Here is a 25,460-nt window from a genome sequence, read left to right on the forward strand (position 1 = left end):
CATCACCCCTTAGGGTTGTTATGCTTTCAGAGTCGTGCCATTTGGCCTGACAAATGCTCTTGCAACTTTCCAACGCTTCATGAACATGGTGTTTCAAGCATTCTTTGGAAAGTCCATTGGGGTTTTTATTGATGATTTTTGCATTTATAGCTCAAAATCATTACATCTACAAAGGGTAGAAGAAGGTTCAAAGAAGCTCTACGACATGGAAGGTCAACTCAACCCTGACAAATGCCACATAGGTGAGGATGAAGTGATCTTGTTTGGTCACAAAGTTTCTTACAAAGGCATCAAGGTGGATCCTTCAAAGGCAAAGGATCTTATTGAGTTACCATCACCCAAGAGTTTTAAAGAGGTCATCTCATTCATTCAAAAGGTGAAGTATATGTCACGCTTCATTCACTTAGCCTCAGAGTTACTTCACCCCTTGCAAAAATTAACACAACAAGTTGAGTTTGTTTGATATGATGAGATTGAAGAATACTTTTGTAACATTAAAGTCATTATATCAGAACTACCAACACTCATGCCTCCTTGTTGGGAGTACACATTCTTTGTTAGCTCTAGTGTTGGGAAAGAAACAATTGGTGTTGTTTTGCTACAACAAGATCCCCACAGTACTAGGATGCAACCCATCTACTTTGCTAGTAGGGTCATGAAAGCTTTGGAGAGAGGCTACATGGAGGTAGACCTCATGATGCTTTCTCTCATGTTTGCGGTGAGAAAGGTTAGATCCTACTTGCTACCAAAACCTTTTGTAATTTTCACTGCAAAAAATTTGTTCCCTTGGGTATCATCTCAAATGAATCTTATTACTAGGATCTCTAAGTGGATTATGGAGTTGCAAGAGTTCAAGGTAGAAGATAGTGCGCGTGCATAGTTGGCAGGTATTCTCACTTATAGGGTACATGAGAAGGAGATTAAGGTGCCTGAAGTAAAGACCCTACCAATGCCACCACCAAAAAGTATTCCTAATTCTTTTACCTTGTTCTTTGATGGAGTTTTATGACGAGTCACAAGAAAAGCAGGGGGAGGGCTAGTGTTGCTCAACCCAAGTGGAGAGGTGGTCATGAAAGAGAAGGTCAATTTACCATGTTCAACTAGCAACAATGAAGCAGAATACGACACACTACTTCATGGTTTGAAGATGTGCATTAGTCAAGGTATACAAGGTCTCATGGTAAAGGGGGATGCACTTCTCATCGTGAAGCAAATCTTAGGAATTTGGGCATGCAAGAATAAAAGCCTAAGGACAAAAGTTCATACCAGTCGTAGGTTGTTCAATCAATTTGAAGAAGTGCAACTATATCATATTCCTAGAAAACAAAATGAGGCTGCTGATTTACTTGCACAACAAGCAGTTACATGTGTTGAAAGAAATGCAGGTCATCATAGTGGCAGCAGTTGTCAAGGAACCAAGATACCACGGATTGGAGTCATTGGCTCCCATTATTGGCTACATTTTGAAGGGCGAGTTTTCACAAGACTTCATAAAAGCTCAGAAGAGGAGACTCATGAAGAAGACAAGTTTCTATCTCTTCCTAGAAGGCTCCCTCTATCAAAGAAGGAAGGATCAAGTGTGTAGAAGAATACTAACTATTGAGGAAATTCCAACCATTCTAAAAGGTTGCATGAAGAGGCATGCGGTAGTCATTTTGCCCAAGACTTAACTGTGAAGAATATTTTGCTTGCGGGGTATGTTTGGCCAAGTCTACATGTGGATGTATAACATTGGTATAAAAGTTGTCACAACCTGTCAAGTAAATGGAAATAGAAGGTTGGTGCATGGTCCAAGGAAAATAGTGCTTGCAAATGGACCCTTTGAAAAATGGGGAATTGATGCTATGGGTCCTCTTCCTAGAACAAAAAATGGTAAACTCTACATTCTAGTGGTTGTAGATTACATGACTAGGTGGGTAGAGGCTCAAAGTGTGGCAAGGGTAAATGGGAAAACAGTGAGTAGATTTGTCTATAGTAATATTTGTTGTAGATTTGTCACACCTATGCAGATTGTTTCGGATAATGGTCCAGGATTCAGGAAGGGTTTACTCACGGAATTTTGTGAAGAGCTTCTCATTCTACATCGTCATAGCAGACCCTACTACCCACTATCAAATGGTTTGGTGGAGAAGGCTAATGGTGTCATTACAGGCATCATTAGAAAGATGGTGCAAAACAAGACAAAGTTGTGGGATGACTTCTTGGATGGTGCCTTGTGGGCGTATCGAACCATATATAGGGAAGCCACAGAGTTCACGCCATTTCACTTGGTGTATGGTCAAGAGGCTTTACAGCCTATCTAGCTCAACATCCCAACGATACGACTTCATGGCAGAGGTTCACAAGATGATCAAGAGGTATGGATGGATTGACTTCTTACATTAGTGGAGCTTGAGTGGAAAAGAGAAGCAATTTACGAGTGCAACAAGAGGAAATCTATACAAGCAAAAGAAAAACTCGACAAGAAACTGAAGGACAAAGGCATCAAGGAAGGAGATCTTGTGCTAAGGTATGACAATTGACTTGATAATCGTTTTGATGCCAAGTTTGAAACTAGATGGCATGGGCTATACATAGTCAAGAAGGCTTTCAATTCTAGTTACTATCAGCTTATGGACTTGAATGGTAAAGAGCACTCCAGGAAGGTCAACGGGTATCGTCTGAAGCCCTATTTGAGTCGCCTTCTACCAAAGGATCTACCAAAGAAATGTCAAAGAGCGACTATCTCATGTAAGTTTTGTTGCATGAAGCATGATGTGATAAGAAGCCACACAATGAAAATACTGTCAAGGGACTAGATATCATAGAGGACTCAGAAGCACTCTCTTTGGAAAAGATGCTTTACGATGGTTCATGAATATACCATCATCTTGGGGGAGGGCTAATGATAGCCGTTTTTTGGTTATTCAAATTTTCCATAGTGAGTTACCTCACCCTATCAAAATCACTCAAACATTGTGGTTATCCTCACCCTTTCACTGTACATAGGCGTGTGTGAGTTAGGGGACTTTCTCCATATCTCCATAAAACCCTTAGCTAGCTAGTAATGGGCTAGTTGAGCCAAAAAATTAAATAAAAACAAAAATAAAAATTTATTATGACCTATTTGTGTGTAAATAATTCATCGTATATAGGGCCTACATATAGGAATTTTTTATTATAATTATTTTGGTATTTGTTTTAATATTTTTACTTAGGTGTGTGTTATTTGCCTATGTATGATATGTACATTGACTCACCATTATCAAAAAAATTCTTACCATTTTGCATATTCTTTATTTCATATAGAAATATTTTCATGCAAGCTTCTCTTATTTTTGGGGTGAAACCACTCCAAGGAAAAACCTCAAAAAAAAAACATCAGTCATTGAATTTCACTAAATTCCTATTTCCTACATGTATTATTTCTTACCTCTTGTAAATAAATATACATCACTAAAAACAAATGAGGGCCCTCCTCATTTGATTCTCTATATTTTCATATATTTACTTTTTATATATAATACTCACACTATTCTAGATTCCATAATTTTTTTATATATACTAGCTTGTATTCTTCCATCATATCCATATATTATATTTATGCATAATCCACAACCATACATATTTTCAAACCCCTAAGAATCTATTAGGTCATGCTCTCATGCAAGGAGGGGCTCACCTTTGGAGCCATATGCAAATTTAACAAAAGCGGGGCCACTGCGGACTTTTTTGCAAAGAAAATAGGCATTTTGGTGGGATTTTTTATATCCATCTCCACTCCAAATTTGAAGTGGTGGTTAAAAGACAAAATGTGTACCAAGAGCTGAATAATTATCTCAATAAAATTTATAATTTTTGGAGCTACCACCGGTGAGATAGGATTTTTTTTTTGGACCCCAGTCTGTCCACTTTTCTCACAAGTAGCCCATAGTCTTCTCTCACCTCTTTCCACACTTCTACACACACACACACACACACACACACACTCATGCCTCTCAATCCCTCACTCAAACCTACAACTTTCATGGCTTCTTTCCCCGGGGCGGTCACTTAACAAAAGCTTCCTATATCACGTGCGTTCAAGAGGTTATTAATAATACCTCAATATACATACTATATTTACACTACGCACCTATTTAAAAAACCCCCACCCCCCTCTGTATGTATACATTTTGATACATTTTGATCTTTTAATAATCCTCTCCGGTTAACTCACGTGATAGTATACACATTCTAAAAAGTGACCATCCCGGGCTTCTTTCATCTTCTTCACCATTCCCATCTCTCCCTTACTCTATAGCTCAAAATTAGCATCTCTACACACATACAGCTCAATTTCTCTCTCTAGAATCAAACTCATATTACCATAACCTCTTCATCCTTTCACAAAAAGAGAAAAAATAAGAAAATAACCAAGCTCAAGCTCTACAAAAGCAGGAGTTTGATCATGAAAGATTCAACTTTTCCATAGTCACAAAAACTACATCGACAGAGTTCTACAATAGCTCATTTGCTGGAGGAGATAGGTGGAAAATTCCTTTTCCATCTTATGATTTCCATCAAATTGTGTATATTTTAATCCTTCTCTTACTTTTTATCATTGTATAAATCATATAATGCACCTTAAGTGCATATTCCATGTAATTTTACCCCATCCTACAAACTACAAACTACAAACTACTAACACTAACCAGTAACATACCAACACAAAATAACCATTGACCTAACCATAAAAGACACCTCACCTCAAGCCTACATATGCATAGTAACTCTCTCTCTCTCTCTCTCTCTCTCTCTCTCTCTCTCTCTCTCTCTCTCTCCTTCTTTAAAACTCTACTTTTACCTTATCTACCATCAATAATGCTCTCTTTTGAGCCCACATCCATCACTCAAGCAGACAAAGAAGGCCCGCAATGTTTTGATATTCAAAAAAATCATAATCCTGATTTATTAGCTGTAAATTAGGATTTCTAATAATCTTAATGAGAGGTCTCCAACCTATAAATAGACCCCTCTTCTTCTTGTAAATCATACCCAATATCTCACATAACACCCCAACACTTTATGCGTAAGGAGAGACTTAGGCGTAGCAACCACTTTGTGAGCTTCACTTTTGGCGTGAGAAAAGCTTTCAAGCTTCACCTTGCAAGTAAGAGAGCATGAGTTCAAAATCTCAAAACCACTATTGTATATGTTCCTGCATCATCAATAAATTGAGGTTTGGTGCATCCGACGTCCAAATCTTCATCCTTTCACTTGTGCAATACTGTCTGGTGAATTTAAGGTGACTTGTGTATTTTAAATTTCTATCATTAAATCTTGTTTGAGAAAGTGCGTTAGTGTGTTTTCATTGCCAATTTTGTATCCATTGTAAGAGGGTATTATGGTGAGAGGTCTCCCACACCCTAAGACAGTGTGTGTGTGTGTGTTAGCAATGTTTAGCATTTACTAAGCATAAGTAAGTCTTGTACAAGCTCTACGATAGCATCATAACGAACCATCTCCGTTTGCAAGTCACAAACAAGGTATTACGCAAGGCTCTAGCTCTTTGCTCCATTTGGTGTGTGTCTTGGTGTGAGATTTCTTGTGTGTGTTTTGTGGCGCATCTTCTTGGGTGTGACAAAATCTCTCTTGCATCTTAGTTCGCATACCATAACTAGGTGGTGTCCCTTTACTTGTTTGGCTGTGGGTTTGTTGTTGTTCCTTGCTGGTGGTTGCCCCAGCCCCAATTGAGCAGCACGGGAGCCTTGGGAGGTGTTTAGAGTCGCCTCTCTTGTTGCCCTCCCCGGACCGCCTCAATATCATAGTACCCAGAATCAAAGAAGGTTATTCTAAGGACATGGGTCCTACGGACAAGGCCACTGGCATGGCCGGACAATGTGTACGCTAGGGGAGGCTATAAGATAGCACGGTTGGGTGGAGACTGGCACACGTATTACCACCACCCTTTCACTAGTATCCGAGCTATTCTTGGGAAAGGGAAAAAGCGGGTTGCATGTGCATGTGACACGCGTCTCCTTCCCCACGATGAGCGCCCCCACAGCGCAGCAAAAAAGAAGACAAGCACAAAATTATGTGTGCAACATGAGGAGACAATCAGCTGACATCCATCTTTGCCGCCCGCAGCGCACAACCAAGACAAACTCGAACAGCAACTCTATGGCACCAAGGCTGCATCTCTATGGCACCAAGGCTCCAGCGGTGCCGTTGGCATCGCGCGCAAGAAGGTCCTCTAAACCCTTGCATGAAGGAGGGTTGAACCCACCCCATGGGGATTAGAGGTCAACACTCTACCATCCAAGCTATTGAGCCTTGTTGTGTATAACAAGGAATGATAGCATACTTGTGTTGAAAAGAAAGCTAAAAGGAAAAGGAAAGCTTCAAACTTCAATGAAGTAGTTTCACCCTTCTTTTTCACTTCGTGGAGGAAGGCAAGTTTTCATTCTTTTTTCTTCAAGGAGGAAGCTTCACACGTGAAGAAAAGCCTTCATAAAGGTATTATTACAACGAACGAGCCGTGAAGCACTACAATTTTCGCAAGACAAGGTTTGCATGCAACACAAATCGTTGAGCATAAAAAACACAAAGACTTCAAGCTTTACAATGTACATTTTTTTTCTCTAGTATGTGTTTACCATGGCCAATGACAATAACCCACCTACGCACACTTTTGATTTTGAGCACATACATAAAAATTAGGGCACCACGGGTGCTGCCGACACTAATATGCATGACGATGGCGATCTAGGAGATCATGGCCTTGTAGATATGGCTGCTTTCAAGACTTTGGAAAATTGCCAAAGCGTACTTGAACGCAACCTCTCTGCAGTCAATGCAAATGTTACAAATCTTACTGAGCTACTTGTGAAATTTATGGATTCACAGACGGCTCAAGGAGCCACAAGTGGCATGATTCAAGGAAACCAAGCTCGCACAACTGAAGGAGTCCAAGAGACAAGTGCTTCAAAAGATGCAAAAAGTACCAATGATTGCTTAAGAATATCACCGTTCCTGAGTTTCACAGGGAAGAGCTTAATCGCAATAAGGATGCGGTCAATACGTTCTTACACAAATGGAGTGATATTCATAGGTTGAGGCACACCCCGGATATAAAGACGATCGTGGAAATAAATCTATCTCTTAAAGACAAGGCCTATAAGTGGTGGATGACATTTCCAATAGATGCTCGTCCTCCGTTTTGGGTTGTGTTTCAAGTTTCTTTCTCCAAAGAGTTTTTGGACTCCAATGAAGAAGATAAGAATTGGTTAGCATGGATGTATGCCGCATGTTTGGCCTCTCTCTCACACAGTACCTTTCAAAGTATTGGGAAATCATATTAAAACTAGAAGGTCTAGATGAATTCCAAAAGATACGGGGTTTTAATAGGGGTCTTGACAAAGACTATCGTCTTCACGTCAAGACCCAACATCCAAAAACTTTGTAAGAAGCCATCGGTCATGTCCAAAGATATGATGATGACCAAAAGAGGAAGGGAAATGTTTCCTACTCTAAGAATAATTTTGCTAAGAGCAATGTGGCCAATGGCAAGGTAGATCTCCCACACGTTCCAAGAGGAATAAGAGACAATCTCCCTCTCCACACCCACAAGAGGCTAAGGAGCCTAAGCACTCAACACTGTTGATTTTGAGCGTGCAAAGAAACACAATTTGTGTTTTAGATGTCTTTCGAACCAACATAACAAGAAAGTTGTCCTCTTTTGCAAGGCAAAGAAAAGGCCATGCACATGTTACAACGACTCACATTAGATTCATCTCCTAAATATTGTGTTGTAGAGGTTCTTCATATGGAGAAAAGCACAAGTGTTGTGTGCCTGCTTCAGCAGTCCACCTTCGGCCCCCATGAGTTGATTCGCATGTATGGCACTATTAAAGAACAATGTTCATATTTTAGTGGATGATGGTGCAACTCATAACTTCCTAAACTATAAGCTAGTCAAGAAATTGAAGCTTACACAGACTCCTTGCTCCCACGAGTATGCGGTAAAGCAGATGTCTGGGAATGATAAAGATAAAAGACTCCATAGCAGAACCCACTCCAAGAAAGCCTTGCTGTCCATGTTAAGATATTTGCAACGCAACCACACAAGCTTGAGTGCATGTGATTGGATGCCGATGCTTGAAGGAAATGCCAATCTATGATCATTAAGGGGATCGAGTTTATGCTGCCATGAAGACTTGGGTATACGTCAAGAAGGGACCATGTTTATGATGGATTCAAAGCCACAGAACATTTATTCACTTTGTATTTGTGTCAGGTCTCATGTGGATACATTTACCCAAGGTTTTGTTTACTTCTTGGTGATTGTTTAGCATAGTTTGACTCTATTTTGTTCAACTTATTTCAAATTTTATATATTTAATGTTCAATCGGGCATTTGTTACTATTTTCTTTCTATTTCTTCTCCTCTCTTGCATCTCTTGTAGCCAAAGGCTTGGGCCCACTCGATCATCTCTAGAGAACCACGCACTCTGATAGCACGTGCACTTTTAGGGCTGATTTTAGTCTTGATTGTTATTACATCACACTTGCCATTCCAAGGGCATTTGCCAACAAGTGTCTTGTGGTTTTATCCCCTTCAAAATTTCTTTTTGCCCTTGGAATCTCCATTTGAGCATCACATTAGAAGATAACCTTTGGTTGCACATATATTGTTCTCATTTGCAGGCTCTATTGTAGCATATATATGAGATGTGGCATCGTTACTTCATTGGAGTTTTTGGGCCACTTTTAGTCTTAGTATAGTGTTTGTGTCTGCATCCAATATACACACATAAATTGTTTCTCTCTAGCTTCAACTGTAGATACAAGTACATATATAGGAAGGTATGGGCATATCCCATTCGAACAAAGGTTAGGATGCTTGATGTTTTCTAACAATGGGTAGCTCTTGTTGAGACACAAACAAGTTGTAAGTTGGAGTGCTTACGTACAGATAATGGGGGAGAGTATATATATCATGCTTTCATCGCATTTTGTGTTGAGAAGGGTATATGGCATGAGCTTATAGCTCCCTATATGCCTCCTCAAATGGTGTTGCAAAGCACATGAATAGGTCCATATAGGAAAAGATGTGTAGTATGCTTATTATGGTTGGATTGTCAAATGGTTTTTGGGCCAAAGCAATTATGACTACTTTGCATTTGATCAATCATGCATCTAATGCTCCTTTGGGATTTCTAGTGCTCAAAGAGGTATGGACAAATTCTCCACCACTTTATGGTCATCTTCATGTGTTTGGTTGTGAAGCATAGGCACGTGTGCCAAAGGAAAAGTGCAATAAATTGGATCCAAAAAGCAAGAAATGTATCTTCTAGGGATATTTTAGCTTAAATGAGATGGGTTACAGATTACGGGATGCAATAAATAAAAAGATTGTGTGCAACCATGAGGGTGTGTTTAATCGGAGGACTCTATATATAGAGCACCACTATGAATAGTTGAGGTTCGTCGTTGATTTTTCAGGAGAAGGGGCATCAATATGAGGGTCATATTGTTGCTCCTCTGCAGCCCATTGTACCCCAGGTGAGAGATCAACCCTTTTTGGGAAATCGTGTAGATGTAGAACAATTAATGTACTTTCTTCACATGCTTTGAGACGTTCATAGTAGCATGCTAGGCCACTATACTGCTATGTGCCTTCTATGGATTATGTCATGCTCATTGATTGCAAAGAGCCACCATGTTATGATGAGGCCATATCTAGTGTTGAAAAGCTCAAATGGGATCAGGCTATGCAATGAGAAATGGATTCATTGATTCAAAATAGTACTTGGGAGCTTACTCCTTTGTGTAAGTGTAAGAAGGCACTACATTGCAACTGGGTTTAACATGTCAAGTTGTCTCCAGTTGATGGTAAGCCTAAGTATTAGGTGAGACTTATTACAAAGGGATTTAAGCAGCAAAAAGGCATTGATTTTGATGAGATCTTCTCCTTGGTGTTGAAGATGACTACCCTTCACACAATGCTTGCTTTGGTGGGTACACAAGATATGGAGTAAGAATAATTGGATGTAAAGACAGCTTTCTACACGAAGACTTGCACAAGGATTTGAAGATGGAGCAACTAATTGGGTTGTGGCTCCTAATAGAGTAGACTTGGCATATAAACTTCATGAGACAATACCATACATATTAGAGAGTTTGAGACTTTACAACCAATTTGGGATTCATTAGCGTATTCAAGATTTGGCCATATGGACAAATCTCAATCTTTTTTTTAAGGCCAAATCCTTTCACAAGGTAGTACTTGAAAAGATCTTTCAACTCATGCTCTCAAAAATTTGGCTAAGATTTGGCCATGTAGTCAATCTTAATCTCATTTTGAAAGAGGAAATTGAATTATTCCCAAATTCACTTATATGGTGTTAGACCCTTTATGGCTTGAAGCAAGCAATCGTGAATGGTATCATAGATTTTCCAAATACATGGAGTCAAAGGGCTACACACGTATTCATGAGGACCCATGCCTCTACACTCGTAGTGTTGAAGATGGAAGTCTTATTGTTTTGATTTTGTATGAGGATAACATGGTGATTGTAGGGAACTCAATTGTGGATGTGGATGCCTTGAAACATAGGCTACATGAGACCTTGGCCATCAAGGACCTTGGGGATTCTTGTCATACCTTGGGTATGTGGATCATTCGTTATCGTTCTTGTAGCCTACTCTTTTTGAGCCAAAAAGAGTACATTGACAAAGTTCCTAAGCATTTCAATATGCAAGGAGGAAGCCCGTTAGTACCCCATTGCGTACATATGTGAAACTTAGTCATGATGACTGCCCTCGGATATATGCAAAGACTATAGAGATGTCTCAGATTCCTTATGCTTTAGCTATTGGCTCTTTGCTATATTCCATGGTGGCCATATGTCAAGACATTACCCATGCACATGGTGTGGTTAGCAAGTACGTGTCTAATCCAGGCAAGTGTCATTGAGATGCAGTGAGAGGAGGTATTCTCGAATACTTGAGGGGGAATTCAGAGTTGTCCTTATGCTTTGGTGAGCAAGATATGTTTATGTAGAGATATGTTGATTTAGACTATGCAGCACAAGGAAGTTTGTTGTAGGCTTAACTCCAGCTGGATTGGTTTCTTACTCATCACATTTACAACCATGCGGTGCTTTGGGAACTACTTAAGGGGAGTATATGGTTGTCACAAAGGCCACCAAAGAAGCCTTATGGCTCTCATGATTAGTGAGAGATCTTGATATGGTTGCAAATTCTCCTATATTACATTGTGATAGCTGGAGTGAAATATCATTGGCTCTGAATCTTGTCTTCCATGCAAATTCAAAGCACATTATGAGGTATCACTCATTAGAGAGGTTCTAGACAAGTGCATTTAGGCTATCAAGGTACATACTTACGATAACCTTGCTAACATACTCAAGTCCTCAGCCTCACAACGGTTGAAGATCGCATGGGTATGGCTTGAATTTGTTGTACTTTAGCCGCTTTTGAGGCACACTATCTTCAAGTGGGAGATTGTTGGGTTAAAGGCCACTGTGTTCAGCCACCCATATGTACAATCATTCTTTTATCCATATGAATATCTATGCTCACACACTAGTACTTTAGTGTGTGTGAGTACCACCCCCACCTAATCTACGTGTCTTCTCTTTCCTCGTGCTCTTTGTGTGTGCCTACCTACATGTTATTGCCTCGTTTTAGCCCTTGCATCTAGCTTCTATGAATTGGGCCATGGGAAGGGAGACGATGATGGTGCATGTTCTTGTATGACGCATTTTCTCCATCGATATCATCTGCTATGTGACAGTGAGTGCTTGAGAGATACTAAATATGTTATGGACCAGGGGACTAACCTTCAATGTGATAAGAAGGTTTTTTGGTGTATGCGAGGGAAATGAAACTTTACAGAGAGGTGGGGCGAACATTCCCCACCTCTACAAAGTTTTGTTATCATCTGAAACTATCTCAATGGTCTTGTGCTACACCATAGCCATATTTTTGCGATAGACCCCCAATCGAGGTCTATGGTGGACGAGACTGAGGAGTCAAACTTTGGTTGTAATGAAAGTTTTAAGGGACAAGGGTTTTAGTGCATTTCTCACATCTAAAAGGTTTTGTTGCGATCTAACACCATCTAAGCAGTCTCCTGCTACATCGTATCCATATTTTTCCATAGCCCTCCAAACACCATCTACAACGCATGGTGCGACACACGACCAAGGATTTCAATTTTAATTACAACAAAAGTTTGGAGGGGCAAGGGGGTTAATGTATTCTTGAAAGTGAAAAGTTTCATTGCCATTTGGCACTGCCCAACCTCGAAGATAGCCCGTTTAGCTGCTACGGCAACATCTGTTCTTTCTCGCTCCCCATGAGGATCGTCTCATGGAACGTGCAGGGACTTGGTGGGCCCCAATTTCAGCGTCAGCGAGGCCGACTACGTCAGGAGATTCAGTGCTACCTTGTGGGAGGAGAGATTGATCTCCTTATGCTTCAGGAGCACCATCTGTGTGAGAGTCGCATTAGACATTGTGGTCAACTCTTGCGTGGACGATATGATACTTTTTGGTCGGCTTCTTTTGGACCTAGAGGCATCCATGGTGGGGTATGTATGACTATTGCGGACTCTTTGCAGCAGGCCATTATGGGCAGAGGGATTATTGTGCCAGGCAGGGCTCAATGGATTACTATGCAGGTCTAGGGTTGCCTTGTGGGCTTCCTGAAGTTGATGACCAAGGAGGGGAAAAATTTCACATCAAGGAAGATGTAAACCACGTGGAGCCTATGGACATCAAGAAGATGCACATGTATGTTGGAATTAGGGTTGCAAGAAAACACACAACTTGGAGAAGTTGAAGGAAGATCAAGGCACACAATAAAGCGTGTATTACTTAGTGTGCAATGGAAAGATAAGTTAGCCCTAGAGTGATGGGCGTATATACAATGCACGGAGGAAAAAACCTCTTAGTAAGGAAAAAAAATGACCCGGCGGTCCTAAGTGTGTTCACACACATCATTACCACATGTATATGGTAACAAATCCCCCCTGGAGTGATGTGGTGAACAAGAGTTGGCGCATAGAGTAAAGGAAAGTGCCATGCCATGAGGACATGATCAGTCCACAAAGGGGATTAAGCCCAAAGATTTGCGAAAAGCTTCAAACTTCTCACGAGACAATGCCTTTGTGAAAAGATCTGCAAGGTTGTCCTGTGTTGGCACATTAGCCAAGCTGATCTCTCTTGTTGAGAGCCTCTCCCTGACATAGTGATAATGCACCTCAATGTGCGTTGTGCGAGCATGGAAAATTGGGTTCCTTGCAACTGCCAATGCACTCTGATTGTTAGTGTTAATAGTGTTGGTAGTGTCTTGTCCAACACCCAATCATCCATAAGGCATCTGAGCTATACACACTGTTAAGTATGGAGCCTAATTTACCCCTTGTAATTTTATGTGGTAAAAACGCACATTTGTAAGGCCCCCATTATGAGGAGAAGCCATCGTGCGTGAAGGAAAATCACTTGCCGGAAACCAAAATTTTCACGGCAAAAAATCAGGGGCAACTTCAGGGGCTTGTTTCGCAGCACTCTTGTTTTGTGAGGCCCCCAGACAGCCTTGCCTTCTCTCGTTCGGACTGCAGAGTGGGAGGAGTGAATCTATCGCGGATAGATCGCTTCTAAACTAGTGACCATTTTAGTGACTTGGGAGGGACAGTTGGCATTCTGGCAGGGACTTCTTTCTCGGACCATGCACCAGTGATCCTCACAGTGGCAAACAGGCAGAGGAGAGGGAGCACGATGCTTCGCATCCTAGAGAGGGTCTTGCTAGAGTTTGCACTTAGAGAGCGAGTAGAGGCTCTCTGGACAGAGAGCTTGGACAGGCAGGATTAGCTCAGATTAGCCGTTTCTTTCTCCAGGAGTCTTTGTCTCATCGGGCTGCAGCAAGAGAGGAGGAGTAGCGTCTCAGACCGAGCATTGCTTCTTTACAGAGGATGTAGGAGCAGCATCCAGACAGTCCCTGTTTGAAGGAGTAGCTACAGCAAGCCCGCCATAAGCTTGTCGGAGGAGAGGCGACATGAGTTTGCTTTCCATCGACAGGCATCTCAGTGGACACAGGTGGACAACAGAGTGACTGGTGCTTTCTTTGAGGCAGTGGGACCTCGGCATTCGCATGCCAAGGTCAGTCAATTGCGGAGGCCTGACGGGTCAGTTGCTTCTGAGCCCGAGGATATGCGTGCAGTTGCTACTGACTTTTACAGTGAGTTACTGTCTGTAGAGCCTCAGCCAGAGTGTCAGGATGCATGCAGGGAGCAGGTTTGGGCACAGATGCCTTGTCTTGTGACTGAGGAGATGCGTCAGAGGCTTGAGCTGCCACTTCAGCTTGAGGAGCTGCACACGGCTCTTGTGGCCCTCCCCTGTGGTAGCTATCCAGGTGAGGATGGGTTGACTCCCAATTTTTTCTTGGAGTACTGGGACCTGCTTGGCCCAGATCTCTGTATGATTTTCAGTACATTTTGCACACAGGAGTGATGCCTGACAGCATGAGTGAGGGCTTGATCTACCTCATTCCCAAGGAGGGTGGCTCCTTGGATGAGATACGACAGTGGCACCCCATCACCATCCTCAACTCAGCCTACAAAATTCTTGCCAAGGCTCCGAGTTTGAGGATTCGGCCACTTCTAGAGAGCCTTATACATGGGACTCAGACAGGTTTTGTCAAGGAACGCATTATCCTTGACAACATCTTTACTTTTTGGGAGGCTTTTGCCCTAGCGCGGCTCTGTGGTGAGGACCTAGTGATTCTTCTTCTCGATTTTGAGAAGGCATACGATAGAGTTGATTGGGACTTTTCAGAGGGCACTCTACGCAGGATTGGCTTCTCAGATGCTTGGATCAGAGGGGTGTCAGCTTTGTACAGACAGGCTGACAGTCAGGTACTTTTGGCAGGAGGTAGAGGTGATCGCTTCATGCTCACACGTTTGGTCAGACAGGGCTGTCCTCTTGCCCCTTTCCTCTTTCTGTTCTATGCGGAGGCGATGAGCAAGTTTTTGGTGTCGCAGCAGGTTGGTCTACGGGGCTTAGCACTCCCTATTCGGGGAGATGATGAGCTACTGGACGCTGAGTTTGCCGACGACTCAACCTTGTACTTAAATGCCAACCTTCACAGGTGTGAGCATGCTCTAGAGACCTTCTGTTGTGCATCGGGCGCACTGATCAACTGGAGAAAGATAGTGGCTTTCTCGGTTGGTAGTGCTCCTATGCCCGATTGGATGCTGGGAGAGGATTTTAGGTGGATTCCCCCAGGGACTGCAGTTCGGTACTTGGGCTGTCAGGTTGGTTTGGACTTGTCTCCTGAGCAGCAGATTGATCCCCTCCTCCTATCTATCAGGAGGAAGTTGTTACATAGGATCTCAACACGACTTTCTTTGGCTAGCAGAGTAGTAGTGGCCAACCAGGTGTTGTTGGCGACTATGTGGTACATCACTTCTTGCTGGATCTTCTCGAGTTCTTGTATCAGCCAGGTAGAGAGGCTGATCAGGAACTTCCTTTGGTCAGGACGTGATACTCAGATAGCCCGAGTCATCACTCTTCCTTGTTCACAGGGAGGGAATGGGATCATTGACCCAGCACGGCAGAGCAGAGCCCTTCTTGGGAAGTTCATAGTCAGAGGACTTCTTCCAGGTGAGAAGCCCTAGAAGGAGTTCTTGCTACAGGGGCTTCGTGCTAGGGTGCCTCAGGCTGGAGGCCCCTGGCGACCTTCGACCAGATGGATCTTCACAGAGATTTGCAGAGTTGGTTTGAGCAGGAGACTGGAGGACCGCTTCGCTGTGAGTTTGCTTCGATCTTGGGAGCTCTTGTGGCGAGGCCTGGAGCAGAGACAACCTACTTGCACGGAGGAGCGCCTACGATAGCCCCTTGTCTGGAACCCCATGGTTAGCACTCAGAGAGGCTACTTGGTTGGTAGTCGGCCTCATGTTTCCTGGGGTCCCATGGCAGTGGGTCCATTAGGTGACTGGGTAGAGTTCTCAGGCTTGTCAGAGTAGGTGCAGGGTTTCCAGCTATCTACAGGACATGAGAGGGGTGCAGAGCATGTGCCAGGACATCTCAGAGGCAGTTCCAACTGAGTAGCTCACGCCTCTCGAGCCAGTAGCACCCGGATGGATGGGAGCCTTCACATGAATAGAGGTTCTCATCTCAGTCAAGGCCTGCTCAGAGACTGTTCCATCCCTTTTCTTCGAGCTTCAGGGTGGGGGACGCTTACAGTGAGTTGTAGTAGAGGCCTCGCAGGTGGCAGAGTGTTGTTTTCAAAGGATCCGAGTAGTAGGCATCTGTGGGAGGACTTGTGTCATCGATCCTGACCCAGCAGGTCTTGAGATTGGACACTGGAGGTCGTGGGCTTGGGAGTGTTGTCCACTGGCACGAGTATAGTGGGATCCTGGTGAGTGGCTCTGGAGAGGCCCTTTCTCTTCTACGGACCACCCAGGTGTCCCGTTCTTTCAGTACACTGTTTGATTGGGACATCATATACTAGTAGCACAGAGAGGCCCGCCCTGCTAGCAGCACCTCATTGGCAGGAGGAGGGTCTCTTAGCTGAGTTCTTGGTAGCCTTCTGGGAGAGGTTGTGGGACTCCAGACAGCCGAGGCGAGTCACCTTGTTTCAGTGGCTGGTCGCACACAGAGCTACAGCAGTTGGGAGTTGGCTAGTGTATAGTGGTCTCTCGGTCGCATGTGCAGCTTGTGACCATCTTGTGGAAAGTCAACGTCATTGTCTTTGGGACTGTCCTTCGGCACAGCTGGTGTGGCTTCGAGTTCTTCGGCTGATGCCTGCTCTCTCCACGGGTCGACAGTACACTTGGGGAGCAGCAGCTTGGTCCACCCTCACGGGCCCAGCACTTCAGTTTGAGCTATCTTTCACCAACACGAGCTTACTCCATAGGAGTGGTGCAATGAGAGAGAGGAGTGTTGGGAGCTCATCAGTGGCCTGACACTCTAGTTCATCTGGCGGGCCCGTTGCTTCCGCATCTTTGAGGCTCGCCTTGTGCCACCAGTAGAGACTGTTCGCGATTTTTGGCTAGCGCTGATCCACATTCTCAGAGGACAACTCGAGAGACTACATGGCAGCTCCGATCGCATGCGGTAGTGTAAAGAAGCTTTCCTTTGACTCTGGCGTCTTGGGCCTTTCTACACCATGGTCCAGGGTGTACTCCGATGGCACTATCGACCACCTGTGTGTCTTTTCCCTCCCCCCATTTCTTGATTTAGCCCCATCGTACATATGCTGGTTTTTTCATTGGGAGATTCTCCCCACCATTGTTGTTGTAGCCCTCTCTTGAAGAGGTGGTTGTAGCCCTAGGGGCAGTTTCAGTTACTAATAAAAGGATCTATTTCTCAGGAAAGAAAAAATTAGCAGATTGTGTATATAGCATACTAAATTTGGTGACTAGGTACAAAATAGTTGGGTGTGCAATAGACGTGTGTGAATTCAAAGTTTTCGATCACTCTTTGTCACATAAACATTTGTTTAACAATTCAAGATATGAAAAGAAATATTACATGATTATATATAAAGCCATATTTTACTTAAAAACACAACCACATGCTAACTAGATTGTTAAAATTTCAAGATTAATTCCAAAATTTTGTGCAATAACGGAAATAAACCTCATATTTCCTAAAATACCCCTAGTATTTGATAACTTTCTCCTAAAATTTCCAAAATGCTAACAAATATTTTCAAGTTTCCTCGAATATCCTTTATCAATCCCCCAAACTTTTTCAAGACATTATACTTTGCAGTTTGTCAAGGGAAGATTGGTTCTCCCCCCTCATGAGATAATAAGATATGAAGTGAAACGACGCATTACAAATCTCACTATCTATATGCCCATTGGTATAAAAAACAGTTTGAGTTATAAAATTTTGTGAAAGAAAAAAATGTCAGAGGATGAAGGCATTGCCATAGATGTGCAATCTGTGAAAAAGCAATAGCCAAACATTTTAGTGCAATTTGGACCCGCGTGTCCTCCAAGTCCAAAATTGTTGCATTAGCATATGCCTCCAACAATGTTAAAAAATATGTATGCACTATTCAGCACACAATGGCATTGCCAGAGAGAGAGAGAGAGAGAGAGAGAGAGAGAGAGAGAGAGAGAGAGAGAGAGAGAGAGAGAGAGAGAGAGAAGGAGAGAGTTTATTATTATCCTTGGAGGTCAAATCTGACCTATGGGACCAAAGTTACATGTGATGTAGTATGTGTGTGGTTGATGAGTGATTCTTGATGCTCCAAAATTGTGGTGATGAGAGTTGTAATGAAGAGTCCACACTGTGGATGAGAGAGAAAAGTATGTAGGTCTAAGTCATGATGGAAAATGTGAGGGAAGCAAGTCCGAATGTGACCAAAAGCTGAGCATTCTAGTAGTGTGTGCTACTGAGACTGTCGAACTTGCAGTGAGCATAATGTGCACACTCAATTTGACTCTTCCCAGTGCCCCGACGCCTTGCCTTGCATCAAAGGGAGTGGGAGCTAAGCCGAATGGCTGCGATAGTGCATATCGTTGAGAAGGGGATAGGCTCAAGCATGTAAGGGTGAGTACGATTTCCTCTTTCAGCAAAGAACATGGTTTTCTAGTTGGGGGAAATATGGGTGGTGTAATGTATGAAGCGTGACCCATTGGATTTCTCCCAAGCCGTAATACATTGGCATTGTAGAAAAGCTTCATTCACTTGGGAGTCTATTGAGGCATCATGTAGCAAGTGTAATGCATCCCATTTTCCAAACCACTTTTTTATATCTTGCATCCATCCTTGTGCTCAAGATCTTGCTTTTATGCGTCTTTTGAACTTTTTTGTTTGCTTCCCATGCAATTGTAGGAAGTTGATGTGAGGGGTTTTGACGCATCTTTATCATGTACTCCACAACGCTTTCCATGTCCATAACCTCAATTGGAAGAGATCCCGACTCAAGAAGTAGGAGCATATATGGTGTTTATATCTTAACTTGGAGAAAGTTTGTAAGAAAACGCTTTGGACATTCTCAAACTCTTTCCAAGTAGACTTTGAGATGCTCCTGTTCCACACTTCAAGTTCATAAAGAAGAACCGGTGTCACTAATGAGTCAAAAAGGTACTTCTTAAGAACCCAACACTTGATGTTTTCCGCATTACACATGCTCTCAAATGCATAATATACTCTCTTTTCGGCTTCCAAATGATGCATAGCACATTCATGCCACTTGTGATTGGCCAAAACCTGAAGGCCAAGGTACTTAAAGATCTCAACAACTTCAAGTGTCTCATTGGCTTCTCCTTATGGTTGGTTTTCACAAGCATAACCTTTGTTTTGGATTCATTCACAATCAGCCCATTATGCAAGAAAAAGTTCTCAAGGACAACCATAAGCTTTTGTGCATCCTCTAAAGTGTGTGCTAGAAGCACTACATCATCCTCATACAACAAAAGCATGATTGCCGCATTGCAAACAATGACTTCTTCAATGCCTTCCTCTTCCATAAAGTCAAGTACCATTTGTTCCAATCGATCGATGCATAGATCAAAGAGAGTTCGTGATAGCGGACATCCTCGTTTAATCCCAATAGTTTGCATTTTTTTAAAAAAAAATTCCTATTCCCATGCGCAATTGATACATCACCTTCTCATAGATTTGAGAAATCACAAGCATAAACTCACTTGGCACTTGGAGTTCTTCCATACTTCTCCACACATTGTTATGTGGAATCTTATTAAAGGCTTTCTTAAAGTCCACAAAGCAACAATATAATCGCTTGCCTTTCAACCGACTTTCCTTCATGAGAACACGAAGAGTAACAAGATGATCAATGGTGCTATGGTGTCGACATAAATGACCCAATCATTATAGTTCGGTATTTATTTACATTCTTTACATCCCCTCTTTTATGCAAAGGCTTAACCCAATTAGTATTCCAATCACAAGGCATACCATGTTGAAGTGCAAGGTTGAACATATCACACATCCACTCATGTGTAAAATCTCCCATCCATTTAATCATTTTCGGCTTGATACCTTGAAGATCTCCTGCTTTGTGAGTGGCCAACTTTTCAAGCCCACCACACACATCCTCAATAGTAAAGAAAAAGGGCATACATGGGAGTGAACCATAAAATGACATATTTTCAGCATTTGGTTGCTCATATAGTTGCCTACAATGTGTGCATATATCCACAAGACTCAAGTTACCAAAACTCTCAAGCCACTTGCCCCTTAAGTTTCTCCAAAATCTTCCACATGTACGCGCCTTTTCTTGGACTTGAAAAAAATGATGCTATTCTTCGCTTCTTTTGAATCAATGCCTTGTATGTATGCAAATGACTTTGATAGCTGTCTTTGTCCATAGTTGCATCAAGCTTTATCAAGGACTTTTGAGCATCTTGACATTCTTTATCAAACTAGCTTTTATGCGATTTATCTTTGTTGATGATACCATGGATATACTTTATGGCAAAGCATTCTCGGTACAAGAACAAATAACTTTCTTGAAAGCTTCCCTTGTAGTTTCCAATGGTGCATCATGTTGAAGCTTTATCATCCATAACTTTTGCTCAACCATTGCAATGTACATTGGAACCCGTTTGAAATCCATACATACTGATAATTTCTTTTCCCTTTGGCTAGATTATCATACTTAGTTACTTCTCCACATGCAAGTTCAATAGATAAAGTCCGATAGTATGATTCCGGGGTCCATTGACCAAGCGCAAAACTCTTTATGCAATACATAATGGCTTTAGTAGCATATAATCAATCACACTATCCCCATTATGTTTTCTACATGTAAATCCATTGGTTCCACTCCACAAAGATATACCATTGGCAATGAGTCTACCCATGTTATTGCACATGTGTAAAAATAACTTTCCATAGTGATCCGACTCTTTCTCATCCATTAAACCCTTGAAATGTATGGCATATCAAACTATTGAATATCATGTTGCAATGTTTTTGTGCGAGCATTCGTATAATAGAAAGAATCTTGATATGTGTTACCACATGGTAGACATAAAAATAGAAAACTCGTTTTACACAAGCTCAAAAAGCCTGGGCATTACAAACAATATAAAAATTTGGAGCAACTCGTCCAAAATTGGAAAAGCGTATTTGGGGATTTCTACATAGGCTACTTTTCTCAAAAGTTTACTAGCCTTGAGCACCAAGCCTTAAACCCTGCCGGTCCTTGCCATGATCTTGCAAGAAGATGTTTAATTTGTCCACCATAGAAGACACCATTCGCGTTCCTCCTCACGACCTCAGTCTGCCTCTGCTGGACGCCATTAAAGCGCAGATTAAGAACCTCTTTTTTGACAAGGTGACAAGCGTTTGAACTTAAAAACCACTCTTTGACAGGATTAGTGGGTAGTTAGCAGTAAAATTATGTGCCTAATCCTGGTTTAGTGAGCAAACGGTAATTAGAATCAAAACGTTGTGCCTAATCGTTCAACCTCTGTTTTGAAAGCATTAAATTAAGTATCAAGTGGCTTAATCTGTACAAGTTTTTTCTTAAACTGGACTAAGAGAAGGTCATTTTGCAGGTCATCAAAGACCTAGGCCTTGTCATTTCCCTCTACGACATAAAATCAGTAGAGGGTGGCTTTGTTTTTCCAGGAGATGGAGCTCCCACTTACAAGGTTCTATGCTCATTGACTTTGTTTTTATAAGTACCAAATTTTGTAAGCAAAAGGGATTCTTGTTCAAAATTTTAATAATTAATGCGAGTTTCAAACTTGTATATTGTATCACTGGCCTTTTCAACGCCGTTTCTTAAGCAATGAAAAATTATGTGTCAGGTGGAGTTTCGGCTGGTCATGTTCAAACCTTTCGTCGGAGAAGTTCTGGTTGGGAAACTGAAGAAGTGCGACAAATCTGGGCTGTACTGTAAGGTCCCCACCAAAAGAATTTTCGTAATAAAAAAATCCACACTATCATGCTCAAGACTGTAAAAAGTGGATATATTTGAGACTTTGAACACCTGCATACCGGGTTTTACTTGCATGAGTTTCTACAACCTCGAATGCAACAATTGAGGCAACAAAAGGTTCAAGTTTCTGAAACTGAATTATCTTGTATACTTCAACATTTCCCCCAACATTGTGCAGATAAGGTCTATGTTTAATTGAAAGCATTGAGTTTCTCTTCAAGCACAAACATGTTCTGGGTCCACAAGTTGGAAGTCTCCATTATTGTGAAACGCTATAGTTTAATTTAAAGTTTTGATGCCACATTTCACTCAAAGTTGTGCCAAAACAAGATTCTTGAAAGAAATGCCGTGGAACCTTTTAAACTTTCTACGACTTTTGTTAATCATGAATGTGGACACATGAAGAATTCTACTTTTTTCCTGAGTTTGTTCTCATGGTGTGCACCATTGACTTGATGTTTTTGTGCTTTTGGCAGTATCTTTAGGTTTTTTTGATGATATTCATGTCCCTGAACACCTTCTTCAACAGCCATCAAAGTTGTAAGAGATGTGTTTTCTATGCTTCATGAAAGGCATAACAGGGGTAAAATTATAGTTGAGCAGGATTCTAGGGTAGGGCTTTGTTGATTGTTCTTGATGCCTGCATAGATGAACAGCATTTGGAAGCTCATGTGCTCGGCTGCAGTGACGAAGAGGAAAAGCTATGGGTATGGAGCTATAACGAGACAGATATGTTCATGGATCTGGAGGAGGAGGTTTGACCATCAGTCACTTATTCTAGTAGTGGAAAAATTGTTTTTCTGATGTCTGTTTCATTGCAGGTGCGATTTCGGGTCGAGCACGTCAAATACCCGCCAATACCCATTGAGCAAGAAAGTAATGCCAAACCATTCGCCCCTATGGAGATAAGTGTATGATTTTGCGCTCTTCAACTTTGCTTTGGCTGTGAAGAACCCGTTTTTAAGGGTGTGACTTCTATTGTAGGAAAAGGGATTGTGCCTCTATTTTTTGTCGAGAATAGTCAATTCACTGAACGTTGTAGGGGTTTTAAACTCAATCCAGCACTCCACGTGAAGGTGTCAATGAGTGCCAAACATGATATATATAATCCAAAGTGGAATTTAGAAACTCTAGGCAATTCATGGTGCACCGTCTCCTTTCTACATCAGCAAGATCAAGTGCCTGTAGCATCTACAGAGAGGAGGTTCATCTCTGATTTTACATAAGATCTTCTTGCTACATTGATTGCAAATTCTCGAGGATCCAATGTGAGAGAAGGCATAACGGCTGCAGAAAGTTTCAGATTTGGAGCAATCAGCTTGATCATGCGTAGACAGGATCTGGAGCAGTTTTAGGTGGTCTGGAGTGGAAGTTTTTGTTTGGCTGCCTGGTTTTGGCACCGATTGGGATTTATATTGGTTATTTTGGAGCAGTTTCTTCCAAGTGTCCAAGTTTATGTTTTTTACACGACCATACTCTTTCGGTTAGTATGACAGAAGGTGATATGAAAGGTGAATCTTCTACCAATGCTCTCTAGCATGGTGATACCACTGAGGTGGCTTTACAAGCCAGCATGGTCACCATGAATTGCATTGCGGAAAGTTTTGAGGGGTGAAGCATTATAAATAATGAAGCATCTTGATTGATCAAGTGAAATACATACCGTTTCACTAGCAATGAATCACCATCCATTCTAAATTTTCATTGGTTTTGATGCTTTTCAATGTTCACCAATGAACGTTATGCCCCCCATTTCATTGTGCTCTTGCTAGACTCGAATAGAGTGTTAGAGATAGCATGAGGGCTAGCTTTGAGAGACCTTTTAAGAGGTTGAGTCGTATGATGCTATGCGGCCACTCTTTGGTTGCAGCTATCCGGGGTAGGATGGGCTCACTCCAACCTTACTTGTGTGTTGTTGGGAACTTCTTGGCCCTAGCTGTTGGCACCGTTTTTTACATGTGATGGATCCGGGGTGATGCCTCAGAGGGTCTGACATATCTTGTCCGTGAGGAAGGTGAGGTACTAGATGACTTATCATGATTCTCAATTTAGCCTACAAGATTCTTGTGAAGACCTTGAGTTTGAGGTCGAGGAACTCCTTGGGGTTTTGATACATGCTACATAGACTCTGTTGGTCAAGAAGCGGTGTATCCTTGATAATATCTCCACTTTTTGGGAGACCACTGCTCTAGCTCATATGCGTGATGAGGACTTGGCGGTGTCAATTATTGATTTCAAGAAAGTTTACGATCGTGTGGATTGGAGTGTTCTTAAAGAGACTAGTCCTATGCCAAAGGTGGGTTCTTCAAAGATCTAGATCGAAGATGTTGCAAGATTATATAGAACGGTTGATAGCTTGGACTTGCTTTGGGCATATGGGCGGGGACCAGGTTTGCATTGCCAAGATCATTAGACAAGGTCATCTCCTTCCACCTTTACTCTTCTTACTTTTTCCTCGCAGGCACTGAGTAGCGATCTTACGGCACAAGAGATGGGGCAGAGAGGATTGCATATGCCTATTGGAGTCAAGGAGCTCTTGAATGTCGAGTTTGTAGATGATTCAGAGTTGTATTTACAAGTCATGAGACCATGTTTAGTAGGGCCAACAAGCTCTAATGACTTATTTGTAGCTTCAAGTGTGTTGATTAACTAGCACAAGATAGTTGTTTTTTGGTTGGTAGCTTACCCACCCTCAAGTGGTCCTTGTGACAGATCCTTTGTCACGAGGGCGTGGCAACTGCTAACCTTAGTTGTTGGTTTCTTTCCAATGATTTTTGTTTAATTTTTGAGACCCTCTTTTTGAAGTTGCAAATGGTCGGACATTGTATGGCCAATGTGAATGGTAGTTTCACCCGTAGACAGGAAGTTGGTCGGCCTGGAACTTGTGAAGTAAAAGGATGTCTAGGCTCAATTCAAGATCATGTAGGTCCCCCCATCGCACTTAGCAAGTTGGTGGATACTAGGAAGTAAACTCAATAAAGGTACAATGTCAAGGTGGGGTCACCAAAGGAAAGTATCCGACAGCTCGGCTACATTGCATTTTTGGATGCGGTCCTAGTGGGCATTGATGGTCAGATGACCAATGGGAGTCCCCTAAAATTTAGGTAACTGCTATTTTGGGCCATGAAATCTATTCGCGTCCTTAGCTTCAGAATGACAAGCGGAACATTTTATTACTTTGCTGCAAAGTCAACTGATGCACCAGTTAAGAGATTTTTAAGCGAGAAGCCCAATGCGGGGAAATTGCATGTAAGAGTGTCAAGTGGCACTTTTTGGCCAATTTACCAAATCTAGGAGAACAGAACTCGTAACTGACTTTTTGGAGCAGGTTTGGAGGCTGATAACTCTGATTTTCAGCCATTCTCTCCATTTTTGAGCTTCCCATGACTTTACCTAGGACCAAGGAGCTCATTTTCAGCATTGGAAGGCATTAGATGTGTGTTTATAGGGCTGTTTTGCTGCGTTTTCAACGATACGCAGGTTTTGGCAGCCAAAGAAAATCTTTCCCTTTTGAATTTATTTGTTCACAGATGCATTAC

General features: G+C 42.1%; 1 protein-coding gene across 3 annotated transcripts in view; it reads left to right on the plus strand.

Annotated features, from left to right (window-relative positions):
- The first annotated feature begins 21,118 nt into the window (after positions 1 to 21,118).
- Positions 21,119 to 25,460, plus strand: part of LOC147442126 (RNA polymerase Rpb7 N-terminal domain-containing protein) — a 63,345-nt gene continuing 59,003 nt past the window's right edge. Inside the window, exons 1-6 of one of the 3 annotated variants that reach the window (XM_086529591.1) lie at positions 21,120 to 21,312; positions 21,536 to 21,631; positions 21,791 to 21,878; positions 22,398 to 22,461; positions 22,607 to 22,676; positions 22,743 to 22,838. In XM_086529591.1, coding sequence (XP_086385717.1) covers positions 21,202 to 21,312; positions 21,536 to 21,631; positions 21,791 to 21,878; positions 22,398 to 22,461; positions 22,607 to 22,676; positions 22,743 to 22,838 — 525 coding nt within the window. In that variant the 5' untranslated portion in view covers positions 21,120 to 21,201. Of the gene's footprint in view, positions 21,313 to 21,535; positions 21,632 to 21,790; positions 21,879 to 22,397; positions 22,462 to 22,606; positions 22,677 to 22,742; positions 22,839 to 25,460 lie in introns of those variants that run through there. The other 2 variants (XM_086529590.1, XM_086529593.1) reach the window with 2 other exon arrangements.

This window comes from Adiantum capillus-veneris, chromosome 14 (assembly GCF_014529385.1).
Source record: "Adiantum capillus-veneris isolate H3 chromosome 14, ASM1452938v2, whole genome shotgun sequence".
NCBI lineage: Eukaryota > Viridiplantae > Streptophyta > Polypodiopsida > Polypodiales > Pteridaceae > Adiantum > Adiantum capillus-veneris.